At 37.4% G+C, this 17,972-nt stretch overlaps 1 protein-coding gene across 3 annotated transcripts in view; it reads left to right on the forward strand.

Moving 5' to 3' along the window:
- Positions 1-17,972, forward strand: part of olfm2.S (olfactomedin 2 S homeolog) — a 143,510-nt gene that overhangs the window by 88,163 nt on the left and 37,375 nt on the right. For all 3 annotated transcript variants that reach the window (XM_018256268.2, XM_041588853.1, XM_018256269.2), the window contains exons 2-3: positions 1,277-1,426; positions 10,722-10,874. In XM_018256268.2, coding sequence (XP_018111757.2) covers positions 1,277-1,426; positions 10,722-10,874 — 303 coding nt within the window. The remainder of the gene's footprint in view (positions 1-1,276; positions 1,427-10,721; positions 10,875-17,972) is intronic.

The raw sequence follows: 17,972 nt of genomic DNA on the forward strand, positions 1-17,972 counted from the left end.
ATTGAGGGTTATTTAACCCTCGATATTCAGCCTTAAGTAACTTTGCCCCCCAGTGGCCTAATTCATTATTTAAGACAATCACTTGTAATGAATCACTTGATGAAATTGAGGATCATCAACTTTACAGTAGAAAAGATTTTGTGGCCAATAAGAGCCGTAGAATTGTCCCAAGTATAGAACTATAGATCAAATATTTGGATGAGGCCAGTTCAGGCATCTAACTGTTGGCATAATAGATGAAAAGAAGATGACTGCAGTAAGTTGTATTTTTGTGTTGGTGATAGTGATGGTATTTGTGCATGTGGTTGTGATAAACAGTTACATGATATAAATGTAATGATTAAATGACATTTAACTAAAACCCATATCAGATATTGGTATCATCTGTACCTGGTGTAATTTAAAGAAAAACGATATCCCCTAACAATGTAAGTCTCTATAAAAAGATATTGCATAAAACAGCTCATGTGTAAAATCCTGCTTCATGTAAATAAACCATTTTCATAATAATATACTTTTCTAGTCGTATGTGCTATTGGGTAATCATAAATAGAAAATTGCCATTTTAAAAAATGTGAATTGTACGATTCACTGTGCACACAAACAGACCAACAAGCCATATTGAGAGCCAATTAACAGATAGAGTTCTGTCTTTTGCTTCAACACATCCTGCTACAGTTAGTGTTGTAGTATTTCTGGTCAGGTGATCTCTGAGGCAGCACAGAGACCATCACAAAATGGTTGATCAAGGCAATATATATTCCATTTTGGTAAGATTCTTTAATATGCCACTTAATATGATGTAAACTATCTGTTGCTTAAGTGTTCATTTTGGGGGTATAGTTTTCCTTTAATGGATCTGGCATATTGGCAAAAATGGTGCATTTGGTATTGAAAGTTGTTTAGTCCAAAACTGCCTGTGCAACCATGGAGGCAGGTCTTCACTCAACATTCCAGTGGTCTAATTCATTAGTTAAGACAACCTTCAAAAGAGTCTATGAAATAACTTGTTCTTTTATCATATATCACGTGGAAAGCTTTGGGAACTTTTTAAACATATTCCTAATATTAATACTCTTGTATATGTGGGATAGTATTTAATTTAAAATGTATGCACCATTGTGGGGGTGAAACATTAAACTGGAAAGGGTCAAATTTGCCTGTGTTACTACTCCCTTGCTATAGAGTCTGAAAAGTAGATACTTATTGCCTTATGGCTGGTATCCTTTATTTTCATTGATTGACTTGTCTAATCATTCATTTCTTCCTTGCATAGACTCTGTTCCCCAGTCCTGAAGATGGGTGGCAAATTTACACATCAGCTCAAGCCCCAGATGGCAAATGTATATGTACAGTGGTGGCCCCCGCACAAACCACCTGTTCCAGGGACCCGCGGAGTCGGCAGCTGCGTCAGTTGATGGAGAAGGTAATAGAGGAATTAGCTTGAAATGTAGTGGGATGATGTGATGAATTTGCTAAAAGGTTTAGACTATAATTTTAAACTAATATTCTGAACAATGCAACAATGTTATGGAACCCTTCAGATGCTACAAAGCAGATGCTACATTTTGGATTTCTGACTTGAAGGCAAGTTTTGGAGGCATCAAGACCACGTGTACTGCCAAATAGACCCACCTTTAGTCTGCAAGGCCACATAGGGCTACGCAATAACTTAAAGCCTTTACTGGGCTCCCCTTTGGAACTTTTTTCATGCTTGAGTTGCTCCCAAACTTTTTTATATTTAAACATGGCTCAGGGGTAAAGGGACTCCTGCCTTAGTTACATCCATTAGTCTTCATAATGATGAGACTTTGCTCTCTAAACTTCTAGATCTGCTTTGCTACTCACAAATTTCTTGCATGGCCAAAGTTATAATTGTTTCCTTCCCATTCTTAGTATAATATATACTAGGGGAAGTCCAATGGCATGGGGTTGACCCCCATTCACTATAAGCATACCTTTTTACAACCGTCCTGCCCTACAATTGATTGACACATTGATGCTGTTGCAAAGCTGATGATCATGTTTATTATTTATTGCAAGCTGCAGTTTTTCTGCTTTGGTAGTAACTGAGGTCCATGGGCTTAAATTTAAGGAGCTATTGAGTGTGGAATAACTAGGTTAGGAGTGGCATAAATTAAATGAAGACTGTGCCAAGATATTAGCTGTGGTCCTCAGCCAACGGTTCCCTCAATTCATTGTACTTAAATTATTCACAGTAGTTGCCTTATTTGCTGCCAATATTGATTTTAGATATGAAAATAATTACTCTAGGCATCAAATTCTTGAACTGGGCAGTAAGTCTGGTCTTAGTTCTAACTAACTCAGCAGCTCTGTCAATGGAGATCTGTCAGCCCACAACAAGTATATGCATATATATGTATATACAGAGGAAAGTGGCCCTCCTGACATGATGCTATAAGAAGTTATTTTTACAATTTTACAGCAAGAGGTTTTCTTGGGTAATGGCAACATTGAGTACTTGTGGTGTGGAGTAAGCATTTGCCAGAGGAACCTATCTATTCGGTCAATTAGAGCTGCCAGTGGATGTTCTGAATATATATATAGTAACCATCAGACTTTGGTTATAAAGATTGTAGCTTTTATTCCATTTGAGCTAAATATAAACAGTAAGCCCACGCAAGATCCCACACAGAGGAAACTTCCTTCTTGACTTCAAATGCTATCAAAGATCTAAATGATTTTATAATGAGTCTATAATGCTAGAAGGGCTCGTTTTGCCAGAAGTAAAGTTCAGAATGAGTTCAGAGCATATTGTATCTCTGTATAATTATGCATATCAATAAAACCTGTCATGCTGAATGATGGCTGAAGGAGTCTCAACAGACCCCAAGAGAATTACAACATGTATTTATTTTCACCAACAGATCTGTAGCTTTCACAGTCACTGGATAAAGTGCTACCTAATGTACCACTTACAAACCTGAAGGCTCACAAGCACAAGGATGTGAAATGCACTTAAATGCACTTTGATGAATAAGGCACAAATTCGAGATCCGCTTTGTAGTTGTTAATATACTTACTTATGCACACTTTCCCTCCATCTTCGTCCCGAGACTATAAAGATCAGCAAACAGTGTTGACCCCCATTCTCACTTAACTACCCTTTAGGGCAGAGTCACACGTGGAGATTCGAGGAGATAAGTCGCCCAGCGGCAAATCGCCTCTTCTTCGGGCGACTAATCTCCCCACAATGCCTTCCAGCAGGCTTGAATCTAAATTGCCGATGGGACAGCACTCAGATTGATTTGTTTTCCGAAGTTGCCCGAAGTTTCCTTGTGAGGAGATAAGTTGCCCGAAGAAGAGGCGATGTCTCTGCCCTTTAGCTAAGCTTTCAAAATTAACTTAAAGAACATGTAAGCATTCACTAACTGGCCCTCTGATTGGGTATTTAGATCCATTGCTTCCCATCCCCCAACACACAGGAGGAGCCTGCAGTTTGTGAATCTCTCATTTAGGTTCATCAGGTTCAAAATCTGTGATTGTCTCCTATATCGTTTGTGCTAATGCAAGATGTCCTCTGACTAACTAAAGTTTAACTGTAAGTTGCTATTAGGATTGCCACCCATCTGGTTTTGACCCGGTCAGCCTGGTTTTCAAAAGGGCTGCCTGGGATAAAACTGCCTATCCAGTTTTCTAAATTAGGAAAACCGGGCAAGATTCCTCTAGATTGACACATCGATTAACCAATCGCTGATCGCTACTCAATCACCCCGCCCCCGATGACACAGCCACTTCCCCTATGACATCAGCTCCTGCCACCCATTCGGAAAGGGTGACAGGAAATGGTGGCAATCCTCTTTGCAATTAACAAATTAAGCTTTAACAAGATGCAATATGCCATTTTTATTTTGAAAAGAGACATGTGTTAAGTATTATGCCAGTTACACATGTTGTATTAGTGGATCCTTAAATTATAGGCTCAAGGGGCCTTATATAGGGATGAAGCGCTAAGGACTTATTTCAGACATTCATTTTTCCCAAGGATATAGACTATGTATGATTCTATGTATGAAACTTTTTTTTGTTAAACCTATTAGGAAAAGCTTAAAAAATTAGGAATTTAAAGCCACGATTGGTGAGGACTATGAGAGTGCACAGAGTTATTAATGATCATGGAGAGATGCACAAATGGTAACTGGAGGGATATTGGAGGAAGAAGTTCCTAATGTAACTGATCATTCCTAAAATGGATATATGAGATAAAGGAATGTATAGTTAAACAAGATGCTCCTTATACACTAAAAGGGGTATATTTATCAAAGAGTGAAGTTAATAGTGAAGTTCCGCCACTTGAGTGAAATGCCGCCACTCCCCATTCATTTCTATGGGATTTTTAAAGGCGTATTCATCAAAGGGTGAACTTTCACTTTCACCCATTGATAAATACGCCTTTCAAAATCCCATAGAAATGAATTGAGAGCTGCGGAATTTCACTCTAGTGGCGGAACTTCACTCTTTGATAAATTTACCCCTAAATGGTAAAAAAAGGTACATGGACAACTGTCTGTCCAACATTTCCATTCTATCTGAAGTTACTCCTCTCCTTGCTGCTAGAACAACCCCTAGTTAATGGAGGTTTGCACTGGTTACCTATCTGTGAGTGTTCCTCGATGAATGCAGTGTTGCTTGTGGTGGGGGCATATAGGCTTCCCTCCTGCTCTATACCCTCCCCTAAATTGTGCATCATTCAGCCAACAAGTTAGGGAGAGCAGAACCGCTGCCTTGCACCTTGCAAACAGACCCTAATGAGCACCAGGGGGCGTCTTCTTGCGCTTCATACTAGGGTCTAGGAGAAAGAGGCTGCTCGGATCTTCTTCTGCTTATAAAAGATTTGAGAAAGGTTTCTGTTCTTTTCCCTAAGCAGAAGAACGTCAGAGCAGCCTCTTTCTTTCTCCTGACAACTTCCTTGACTACTTGGTGGTCAGACTGGTCAGAAAATGACCAGCAGGTGGCGATGTTGTAACAAAATTCATTCATATTAACAGCACATGTATCCCTTAATATCTTGGAATAGAAAGAAAATAAATAATGGACGTAAATGCAACATTTCTTACTTTAAACGAAACAAGCAATATAATGTGCCATCACCACCACCGGGATTTCTATATGTTATTTATTCAATTTGCACTGCATACATTCTACTAATTTCTTATTATATTATTTTTGAGCTGCTAAAAACCCTTTTCAGCAGCCAACTGGTTTTCTTGATTTTCAACCCCAGGTGTACTTTGTTATATATATTAATCTGTCCTGATTATTTGTGCCTATTCCTGTTAGCATTACAGAATATTGCAGGTTGTTCATTATCCTTCCATTGGAATAAGCAAAATGGAATTGGGTGCCTTATTTATTATCAGTGTGTGGTGTTCCTCATCAGAAGGATGCAGTACAGCACATATTTACGTGTAGTGTCATATAAAGCAACATTACCAGGGGACACACATACTCGACGTGATTAAACGGTGCAGCCTGTTCATTGCATCGGGTTGGGAATGTTTTCAGACAATTCTAATTACCAGGTTGGCATCCGTAATTCTGCTAATTAAGCCTTGCTAAAAGATGTATTTAATGTGGGCTTAATGAATTCCCATTAGTTGGACCCCATGGAAATGGCAGAATAGATGTCAAATAAAAGTGCAATTTGTTCCTTTGTGACGTGGAGAGACTGATTCACTTTACAGCTAATGCACAACAATATCATACGGGTGTGAAATGTCTTCATCTTGCTAAAAGTGATAATTTGTTTTTTTTTTGTTTGGCCTAGATACTTGTACATTTAATTCTCTGTGTGGTCTACACGTTATCAGAGAGGTTTCTGTGGAATTATTAGCTTTTTGGTATACAGCAGACAAGAAAATAATTTTAGGCAATTTTTTATAAACGTGCTGTACCCAAAACTGGCCTTTTAAAGAAAACATGGATGGAAAATTTTGATTGGGTGCCTTTAAAGGAACCCAAACATCGGCCATTGTTACAGCAGAATTGTCAGATACAGGTAGAATTCTATTGTTTCTACCTGTATATCTGATGATTCAGCTCTACACGTGTGTTTTGAAATGAACAATCTTTCTTGGAAAGATCTTTTACGAGAAAGATCATAATTGTTACGTCTATGGCCACCTTTGGAGGCACAAGGTCGAATTTCAAATTCATGTGAGTTTTTTTAAACTCCTGTAAATTCGAATATACTCGAAATTAGATTGGGGGGTTATTTATGAAAAAAATAGAATATCCAAAACTTACACAAATTTTACCAACTCGAAAACTCAAATGTAATTTGAATCAAATTCGACTAAACTTGATTCAAATTTTCTCAAAAAAACCTTGAATGTCAGGAAGGCTACTAACATGTCTAAATTGGTCCCTGGACCTCTCCCATTGACTTGAACGTGAACTCAAATTCATCGAATTTGAGTTCTTTAGGGCTAGAGTATAATAAATCTTGATATTCAAATTAAAATTAAAATGCAAATCGGGTTTGGATAATTGAAGTTCGAATTTGAGAGTTTTGACGAACAAAATTTGAAAATTCGAATTTTCAATTCGACCCTTAATAAATCTGCCCCTAATAACTGCCCTGCATTGCAGAGCATCCACCTTTTCTAATTATCCAATATCAATATGGGAGAGACAATAGCTATTGCAAAGGGTCTGTCTGAAGCTGATTTCCATATATGTGAAGAAAACAGATAAGGTCTTGGGATTGTAAATTACCCAACAGGAAGGCAAATTCATATTTTCTGAAGAGACCAGGACTATAATCAGCAGTAGGTTTATTTTAAGCTATTTCTAAGGAAAGAAATGCTGTGTTTCTTTTCACTGAGGATTCAGAGCAGCATTACTTTGAGGGTTTACTGGTGTATTTATATATAGACATTTCTGATAAAGCTTACTTAGTTTTAAACGTTCCTTCTCCTTTAAGTCTACTAGAAAATCATGTAAACATTAAATAAACCCAATAGGCTGGTTCTGCTTCCAATAAGGATTAATTATATCTGAGTTTGGATCAAGCACAAGATATTGTTCTATTATAAAAGAGAAAAGGGAAATCATTTTTAAAAATTTGGATTATTTTATTATAAAGGAGTCTATGTGAGATGACTTTTCAGTAATTCAGAGCTTTCTGGATTTAACAATTGGTACATGTGGGTACCTGGAGCTAAATGAATGGCACACCAAGAATTAAGATGAGACATGCCTTCAAAAAATACAGATAAAACCAAATCTGTAGCATACGCACAACAAAGGAAACAAATGGCCTATTAATTAGCAAAGGTTATCTTCTGATTCTTTAGTAAAACACAGAGACACACGGCTAATTGTATGCACAGGGCAATGACTCAGATCCTCATGAATACAGATGATCATGAGTGTTTGTCTGCGTGGCTGTCAAGAAGGTGAAACGGCTTAAACCCACATTCATGTCCCTGCCTTTGGTTGTCATAGCCCCTGTTCTGTATGAAAGCTTTGTCTATCAGCCCAATGCACACAGCATGGGATCAGCAGCTAATGAGGCTTTTCTTCGCTTCGCCTGGTTCTGTATCTTTCCATTTCTTTCATAACTTTGGCTTCCTTTCAGATTTATTTCAGTGGGGTTATATTAAGAGTTATACCATTCGGGTTGGCATCAGGTAAATCAGTTTATATGTTCTTGTGTAGCACTTGTGTGACACTACTTCTTCAATAGCTCAGTTACTCTTCGTCAACTCCGTGACTTGATCAACTCAAATACCAGGCAGCATCTTGAAGTTAACACAAATAACTTTAGAGCAGCAGATATGTATAATGCTAATAGCAAGAGAGAACCTATGCCTGAAGTCACACAGCCTTCAACCCACAAGTGTTACCTGCAGCTGGAAGCCATGGCCTGCATGCTTAATCCAACTACAAACATTAAACCCACAACACAGCTTCACTTATTACCAAACCTGAACCGAGAACTCAGCTATCAGTATCCTGCTTACACTACAGCAATATGTTTAAAGGGAAACAATCCTAGAAAACACAGTGGACAATTATAGTGGTCTGTAATCTCCCTTCTGAACAGAAATAACAATTATAGGGTTGGTTCACCTTTATGCAAACTTTTAGGGGCAGATTTATTAAGGTTTGAATGTTAAATTTGAATTTGAATTTTCAAAAATTATTTTTGGTCAAAACTCACAAATTTTTTGGGGGATTTTTGCCTGAAAATGTCAGATTTTCAGGCTAATTCAAGCACATACCAAATAAACTTCAAAATAGGAGCGGGACCTCTGCTATTGACTTATACACAACCTCGGCAGCTCTGAGATGGTGGACTTTCAGATTCAGGCTTTTTGCTGCATAGGGCTTTTCAAAAAATTTGAGTTTAAAAAAAAAAACCAAGTAGTAAAAAAACCACGCAGTAAAGCTGCCACTGCTCAAAATCGAGTTTTGTCCCAAAAGGACAGACTGGAGTTTAGTGAATTACCCCCTTATTGTTGCTCCTTCTTTTATAACTCATCTTCTTTTCAGGCCTTCTCCTTTTAAATTTCCAGTCTCTTATTCAACTCAATAAATGGTTACTAGTGTAATTTGGACCTCTCTTTACACTGTGGTACAAATTACATTTGATATATTGTAGGGTGCATTGAAAATCTTATTTGATTAAAAATTCTTAAACATTGAAGAGATATTTTTCCCTATCATTTCTTCCTCTCTTGACATTTAGAAGTAGAGTAGAGTAGCTTCAGTATTCTCAGCTACATTGAGTTGGCGTAGCAGATAAAGGCATTTCTTTGACTTTTTAAATCACTGCAACAATAGAAGGAAAAAATGAAGGCTCTCAGCATATAAATCATTACAAAGCTTTCCCCTGCAAATAGTTAAATAGAATTGAGAAGCAGTCATTTACCCAGACTCAATTTTGGCTTCCTGATACAGCAACGCACGGTTAAAAAAAATGGCAGCAATCAGAATGATCACACACTTTTTGCAATTTTATGGGTGACAAAATATTTAGAGAAGTGTTGTGTTTAACGAGATTGCTGGAACACATAATCAATGTGTTAGATTTATCTAAAATTGAATAGTTGGTCGGCCAGCACAGCCGCAGCTCAAAGAAGAGATTTTAGTTTAGCTTCTAAGAAAACTTTAATTATGTAAAATTAATGTATTGAAATTGACTTCATATTTTACAGAGGACTGCTGGTATTTTAAAGTTTTATTTCATAAAGTGCAATTGTTGGAAGAGGCCCTTTTAAGTCAGAAGTGAGATGTTCAAACAAAATGCTCAGCTTTTATAGAGGAGAAACTAGACATTATAAACCCACAGCAAACTCTTTGTGGCAATGTGCTCCTGGAGTTAAGAACATCTAGCGAAATAATGTCCAACTTCAGTATTTTTCCCTATATTAGTAAAGAACCCAGACAACTTGAAGAAAATGCTGGGTTCTGTTCTAATAGATGAAAAAAATACTGAAGTTGAACATTCACTAAAGGGCGAATTTTCGTCTGCAAAGGCTTTGCCGCACTTCGTGCCACTTCATCAGGCGCAACTTCGCTAATTCACTAAAACCTCTGCAACCGAACGCTGGTGAAGTTTCATTAGTGTTTATTTGTCAGCACGAACATTTCATAGCAAACTTTCACTAACTTTCGTTTCTGCCTAGCGAAACTTCATTAGTACACTTAGGTCAATTTGAAAAGGGTGGGTACATATAGGTCATATATTTGTCTTTATTAGAGATGTTGGTGTAAATGCTTGAAGTGGCCAATTATTATTAAAAATGTCCAAGGAAGCAAAATAAAGACAAAAGAAATCCTCTAATGTCCTAGATATGAGCCTACCCTAAAACAAATGTGGCATGCCCCCTAAATGGTAAAAATTAAAATGTTAAAATACATTTTTTTATAGTTACAACTTTTAAAGACAATCCTGCTTTAAAATATGAAAAAACGCCAGTGCTTTTTAGAACTTTTATGACTTTCCAGCATACAGGATATGATGTCACTGACATAAGATTGAGGAGGATGTAGCTTCTTATCTTATAAGTTCGCTAGGTCTAAGCTGGCGAAGGAAACTCTGGCAAAAGAGGTAAAAATTTGCAGAGTAACGCTCATTCGTCTGAGCAAAAATACACCAGGCGAAAGGGTGCAAAACGGCACTAGCGACGGTTTCTTTATCTAGCGAATTGTCCTCTATGCCTGTTAGTAAATCAGCAATGTCCCTGCGGATGGTGAATTTTTGCTAGCGATGGCCACTTCGCCCTTTAGTAAATCTGCCCTTATGTCTCTAGATGTTCTTAACTCCAGGAGCACACAGCTGCCACTGGATCTCCCCTCTCTATGTGAGAGGGAGGTTACTAATATTCTTGTAGGACCACTACCACCAAAAACAGAAAATAAGTTTGCACCCCATATATCACCATTTTGGGCTTCCAAAATATCTACTAGACGAAATACGCAGTTGACCAAGAGTTTCATGCACATTAGCCTTCAGAGTGAGCCTCAATCTATTGACCCCCTTAGGTCCTTGAGCTTACAGACAAGTTCAGCCCAGGAGACTTGTAAAAACTGGATTTATTTGTTTTGTCTTTGTTTTTCTAATAAAAAATGATAAACACTTTTCTAGTTATTAGTATACAAGCAGCAGCTACTAATCTCCCAGTGTGACATGTCAAAACAGTTCCATTAAAGTTTATTCACTAATTGCCTTTGTTTTTTTTCTCTAATAGGTACAGAATATTTCCCAGTCTATGGAGGTTTTGGACCTCAGGACGTTTAGAGATCTTCAGTATTTACGGAACACTGAGTCATTAATGAAAGTTCTAGACACCAAGCTGAGGGCCACGGACAGCCAGAGAAATGTTAATGCGAAAAGCTTCCAGGTACAAATAATTGGCAATTTACAGAGAATGTGTTTATAAATTACATATTTTGCAACATCCAATTTTTTTTCGCCTCTGTCTGTTACTTCTTTTTTATCATGTGTTTCTTTGTTTGGGTAAACCTAGTGTATATTTAATGTTTGGAGGCAGATCCTTCTTTCCAGAATTGGATTCACAGAACTCAGTCCTGACCTCCCAGTGTCTCTACTCCCACGCAGTAAAGCTGCCACTGCTCAAATACTTAATCACTTTTCCGGATTATTACATTTATACAGCGAGAAGAGAGCATGGAACTGGCCGTATTTCATGATGTAGAGTAAGAAAGGAGACAAATGCTATTGTAAATACTGATTTTTAATGTAAAACCCTACTAGACAGACATCATATAGGTCAAAAAAACGTGCTTGTTTTAATGTACTTATAATATTTATACATATTTATCATTCACATACAGAATAAAAGCATAGATAGGAGTGGATGGTACTGTGAATATATAAAATGGAATGCATGGTTTGCTAAATTTAGATCTTTATTTTAGCTCATATCATCAAACGTTGTGTATTTAGGCATTTACATATTTCAAAGTACTGTAAAGGAGACATTTAATGGAAAAAAACAATAATGTACCAGTGCCTTTTACTTTTTTAAATATAGAAGGAATGTTTCAGGGAGATGTTATCTGGTTACCTTCCCATTGTTCTGTTGTTGGGCTGCTGGGGGGGGAGAAGGGATTGGGGTGAAATCAGCACACGTGACTGGGGGCACCTGGGGAACTGGCAATTTCAAAATTAAATATAGAAAAATCTGTTCTTTTGAAAAATGGATTTTGGTGCAGAAGCCTGCTGGAGCAGCTCTATTAACTGATGCATTTTGACATCTCTTTAAAAAAAGCTGTGTTTCTGGTAACTTGAGAATTTGAGAATTTATGCAAAAACTCTACTAGTCCTGCCCATCTGTACAACTTCCTGCCTGCTGAATTGTCTGGTTGTGCAGGGGAGCTGACAACACTCAGCACACTGCACTGTAGGATAGGAACCAATCAGCAGCTAGGCAGACCCGATAAGGAACTGAAGCCTGTCTTTGAGTGCAGGGCTGTGATTGGCTGACACGCCCACCCTTCATTTGAAACACGGACAGGGACCAGTGAACATCTATAGGGAGCTTCAATAAAGGGGCTATTTTTAAATATAATTTTTTTTTTGTAAAACCAACACCATACAGTATATTATCCATAATTGTCTACAAAATTAGTTGTTTTTTTTGGTTTATCCTATATGTCTCCTTTAATTGTAGATTTCCATGTTCTTCTCAATTCTGTTATTGTGTCTCAGTGCTACAGAGGGGTAAACAGACATGGGAAGGCCAATTTATCAAATTTAAAAAAATTATGTCCAAACTTTTTCTGGATTGGGATTTTTTTTTCCCCCTCCATCGCTAACATTTTAAAGAAAAAATCTGACTATAACAATGCTGATTCCCTATCCCTAGTATCGAAAGCCTGTGTGTTTTTTTTTTATTCAGTTGAAATCTTGCCATCTTGTTACTGGAACCAGTTTCAAAATTTGACCATGAATAAAAACACAATCAGGTTTTTTATGATAGCAATTTTTTTCTAATTGTTAACATATTTTCAAATTGGAAAATCTCAATTGCATCAAGTCATTAAAATCTCAATTGCAAAGAAAATTACATTCCATTAATTTTTACCAATTTAAAACTAATAATACTGTTTCAATTTCATGAATGTTGAAAACAAACCTCCCATTTTCTTCTTTATATGCTCGCTAGGTGTTTTAGAATTTGTGAATTTAAATGTGAATTTTTGAGATATTTTCAATTGATCAATCATCAAATTTGAGTTTGGAAAATATATTTTTGGCTGTACTTTTTTTTTGTATCTCAGAGAAAAACACAGCCTTGAATTTTTATAAGGTTGCCCCTTGAATTCTTAACATTGAAGATTCCTGATTCAAAATAGATGCAAAAAACAGGATCTATTCAAAATGAAGGTGTTCACCCTAACGAGATGCGGGTTTACAGGGCACGTTATTTTGTGCCGCAAATTTAACACTTTTATTGGTATGACAATTAAAACATTACAGATGGTTTCAGCCAACACTGGCCCTTTTGTGAGGAAACAAGTGAAATCCTTGATTCAATGTAAAACAATAAAATCATATGCAGAATGTTTTCATTATTTTATCTGTAAATATGGATAGAATTATGAGTAATTTCTGAAGTGACTCACCACATTGGAGTGTTTTTTAAATAATACATCCAAGGATCTGGGCTCTTCATGAAATACGGAGTACCACGATTTAAGCCTACTAAAAACATTTCATTTTTCAAATAATTCTAGCTTAGCGTTACATCAAGTACACATTACTGTTTCATTATTCTAGAAAAAAAGTAAATGAGCTAAAAATATTCCAGGAATCTCTCATATCTGTTTTGTTACAAAAAAAAACAACAACAAACCAGTAACAATCATTATATATGTTATAGTTCAGAGAACTACGTATATTATAGAATGAGTCCCGGTATCTAGTTGGTCTGGTGGACATTTCGATTTTATTTTTTTTTAAGACTTTTAACTACGTTAATCAAAAAAGTTACCATGGAGTTGAACAATTGTATAATTCAGAATGTTCAGAATAACATATTCTCTAATCCACTCCATTATATGGGCTGCTTTGTGGATATAACTAGCCTTTTCATAGTGTTTCTATATAACAAATTAAGCAATTGTTCTTTCCAGGGCAACAAAATTTCCAATATAAATTTTGATGCCTAAAAAGAGTTTGAGAGAGAGAGCGAGAGCGCGCAAGAGAGAGAGATAGAGAGAGGGAGACAGGTTAAGCAACTGGCTCACACAACAGGGAGTTGAAACCCATTCTCCTCTTTCATTCAAATATAAAATAAAAAATGTACCGATAAGTTAAAAAAACGTTAGCTAGTTTCCCTTCCGATCCATAACAGACTCTTAGCTGTCCATCAACAGTTATAACAGAAAGAGGATTATCTCTACCTACAGGCTGTAGGGAAATAAATAAGTAATAATAAAGTGTAGTACCTCCAGACACAAAAACTTTTTTTTGTGTACTTCAAAAATGAGGTGAAGTTCCCTTTAAACCCTTAACCATCAAATGTGAAAAAAAGATCACTTAAACTTCAATGAACAGTAGTGGTGAATTTCCCTCATAGAAGTGGGGTTAACATCAACCGATCCTTTATCAGGTTCCTCTGAGTAAGCTGATTGGTCAGCGAAACGCATCAGGTGACGTGTTACAGACCAAATGTTGCCAAATTGCATGTAGAAATAACCTTTTCATTCACTCCATCCATAGTGTGCATGGATGGAGATTAAAGAACATAGCTCATAGCATAAAACTATTTCTCTGCTTGCACCGCCAGGAAGTGACATCACCTGACGCGTTTCGACTGACCAATCAATTTACTCAGAATAACCTGATAAAGGATTGGTTGGTGTCAACCCCTATTTTTATGAGAGACATTCAGCACTACTGTTCACTGACATTTAAGTGAAACCTTTTCCACAATTGGTGGTTAAGTTTTTAAAGTGGACTTGACCTCATTTTGAAGTGCACACAAAAGTTTGTTTTTGTGTCTGGAAGTACTGCACTATATTATTCCTTATTATTATTATTTCCCTACAACCTCTAGGAGCTGAACATCTTTCTGCTATATCCAAATTCAAAAGACCACCATTTATTTCATGTGGATTATGGGAAAATGTAGTAAAATAAGACTTTTTTTCTACATTTTATTTATTATTATAATTAGTAGTATTTTTATAACCATTTTATGGTAGGCTAATATCCATGTTTCTATTAGTGCTGACTATTGAGCTTTCTTGTACTCTTCCTCATGCCCCAATTTGTGGTGAAGTCACAAAGGCCTGGGCCTAGGGCAGCAAAATATTAGGGGTGGTATGACGCCCCGCAGCTTTTAGGGGAGCACTCACGGTATGAGAAGGCAAAATCCAAGACTTTAGAGAAGTGAAATTTAAGCGGAATGCACAATTCATAAGGCTAGCACGCCACTCAAAAGCTCTCTATACTTAACATAATGTTCAGCAGCAGGCTTTGTGCTATCTTCATAGCAATTCTGTGAATGTAATAAGACAGATGTTCCTTGAGGCTGCATTGCCTTCTTTGCTTTAAATGAGATTTCTGTTGTCTGTTCTCTGAAATTCTGTAATTTTACTATTCTTCAAGGTACTTAGAACTATCTCTGCAAGAGCTTCCTCTCCATCTTATTCTTACAGCTCCAGGTTATTCTCTCGTCTCTCTCTGTAATTTTCAGTTTTTACACTTTGTATTATTTTTGGAAACCCTACTGTTATAAAGAAACAAGCACATTGCAATTGTAGGGGCTTTGAATAAGCTTTTCCTTACACTCAGACATTGCTTCTGATCTTAACGGGTTGGCTTACTATCTTAATGAATCACAAATGTGGAAATTAAACCAGATCCTTTATTTTTCTTCTTCATTTTGTAAGCAATAACTCCCAAGATGCCTAGCTAACAGGGTCAGACTAAGCTGGTGGGACACCGGAAAAAAACTGGTGGGCCCCAACACCTGAGACTTCTTTGTGCTGCATCCTAAGAGTACAAGGTATGGGTAGGGGGGTTTGCAGCAGTGCAGGAGGGGTTGCAGTTGGGGCTGGTTGGGGAGTGAGTCCCCTGAGCAGAATTTATTATACCCCGAGGATGGAAAAAGTCTGAATCCGAAAATCTACCATCTCAGACCTGCCGGGGTTGCATATAAGTCAATGGGAGAAGTCAAAAAGATTTTTTTATCTGCATTGCATTTCGTGCAATAATCCAAGGTTTTCTGGGTTTTGGGTGAAAATTCCGAAAAGTTCGTGAAATTTGGAGTTTTTGCAAGGAAATTCTGCAAAATTCGTATTTTTCAGGGTTTGTTTTTTTTAAAAAAAAAAAATTCCTGCAAGCAAAATTACGGGAAATTGCATTAATAAGTTTTTTTCAGAAAATATTAAGATAAATTCATACTTTGATAAATAACCCCCTTAGACTTTTAAGGTTCATCCAACAGTGGCCCAAGAATTCACAGCACATGTAAAGACACCAAAAGAATTTTGTAAAAAATCTAATTCTCACACCCACTATCTACTGCTTTAGGCCTTCCTACGGAGGACAGTCCCAAAGTTTTGGAAGCATGGCCTCTACAAATGGAAAATCTCTGAAGTTAAAGAAGTAGGGTACAAGGGTGCATAGTGTGCTTCAAATGTAGAGTATTTAAAGTGAATGTCCACCCAATAAAAACTTTGTACCAGCATTCAGCTCTCCTCCAGTCAAGAATGGCCCAGGTTAACCGAGCTGCTACAAGAAAAGGGAAACAATTTTAGTTTTAAATCATAAGATTGTTGGGTGCAACAAAATATATGGAAAGAGAAATGGGTGAACAATGGGCTCACCGGGCTGCATAGATGTAAGCTTTATATTACTCCAAGGCACCGTTATAACCAGGTATATAACAATATCTAAATATGAACAAAAGCTTAACAAAGAAGTAGTCTACATATGGTCCCCATGGTCTTTTTTGGGCCCAAGGCAACCACAGCCCTTTAGCAGTGATGATCTGTGTCTCCAAAGATGCCCCAGTAGCTCCCCATCTTCTTTTCTGCTGATTCACTGCACCTGCTCTGTGCTGCTGTCACTTGCCTGAGCTTTGGAACCCACTCACCTTGCACAAAAGATCTAACAATATAAGACAAACAGTCTAACAAGATCAGAAGGTGGGAAGATCCTATGAACTTAAAGTGATACTGACACTAAAAAACTACTTTTTAAAATATGAATGTTCATTTAAAGTTACCTATAGGTCATGTTGACCTTTTCTGACTGAGAGGTCTATTTTTGTAAGTAATTGTTAGTTGAAGTTCCTACACGGTCACCTGACTGTTTTGCCAAGCTGACTGTCCCATCCCAGCCTGTCAGTTAAAGTTTCAAATGCTAACGGACTCCTGTTGCAGAATAATTACAGCCCCCTCATAGACAAACACGGGAAATCAGATGTAAAAGCATAGAGCAAATACTGTATGGCAGAATCATAAGTAAAGGTGCCCATATATGGAGATACCCATACCTTGAGGTGGGCAATATCGGGCTGATCCGATCGTGGGCCCTAGGGCCTAACGATCGGATCCTAACGATGCCTAACGGGCAGATTGCGGGACCGCATCAACGAATAGATGCGGCCGCGATCCGACGGGATTTTTTGTCCCATCCGATCGAGATCTGGCCGACTTTCGGCCAGATCTCGATCGGTGAAGCCCGTCGGGGGGCCCCCTACACGGGCCAATAAGCTGCCGACACGTTCTGTCGGCAGCTTTTATCGGCCCGTGTATGGCCACCTTAAGATAGATGTAAAAAGGTATACTTTTTGTTGTCAGTATCTCTTTAAAGGTCTAGATCATGCAGTGGATTTGTTTAGCTTAGGTGTGACTGATCTGATATCTGCCTGTAATCACTTTTCACTATTCCTCCCTATATCCTGTATCATTAAATGTCATAGAGCTGCTGAACCCATTGGCTGGCGCAGAGAGTTAAGTTTGAGTTGAGAATATGGGGAGGGTTATTTATTAAAATCCGAATTTTTCTGATTATTTAAATAAATAAAGTCCAACCAAACTAGAACCCATGATTTGACCTTATTTAGTCTTAAAAAAAAGTTTGATTTAATCGGTTCAGGTAAAACCCTGATAAAATCGAGGGAAAACCCAACTCATATGATTTTTTTCACCAAGTTTTTTCTCGAATCTTGAAAAGGTCAGATTTTCAGGCTAATACCAGCGAAGACCACAGACACTTCAAAATAAGATAGGGACTTCAGCCATTGACTTATACACAAACTTGGCAGGTCTGAGATGGCGGATTTTTGGATTCAGGCTCTTTGCTGCATCCAGCTGTAATAAATCTAGGAAAATTAGAGGTTTTTAAAAAAAAAAAAAAAAAGTTTTGCCACAAAAAGCCAGACTGGAGTTTAGTAAATAAACCCCATAGAGTATATATTTCTAGGGATGTAGCGAACGTCGGAAAAAAAGTTTGCGAA

This window comes from Xenopus laevis, chromosome 3S, assembly GCF_017654675.1.
Source record: "Xenopus laevis strain J_2021 chromosome 3S, Xenopus_laevis_v10.1, whole genome shotgun sequence".
Taxonomy (NCBI): Eukaryota; Metazoa; Chordata; class Amphibia; order Anura; family Pipidae; genus Xenopus; species Xenopus laevis.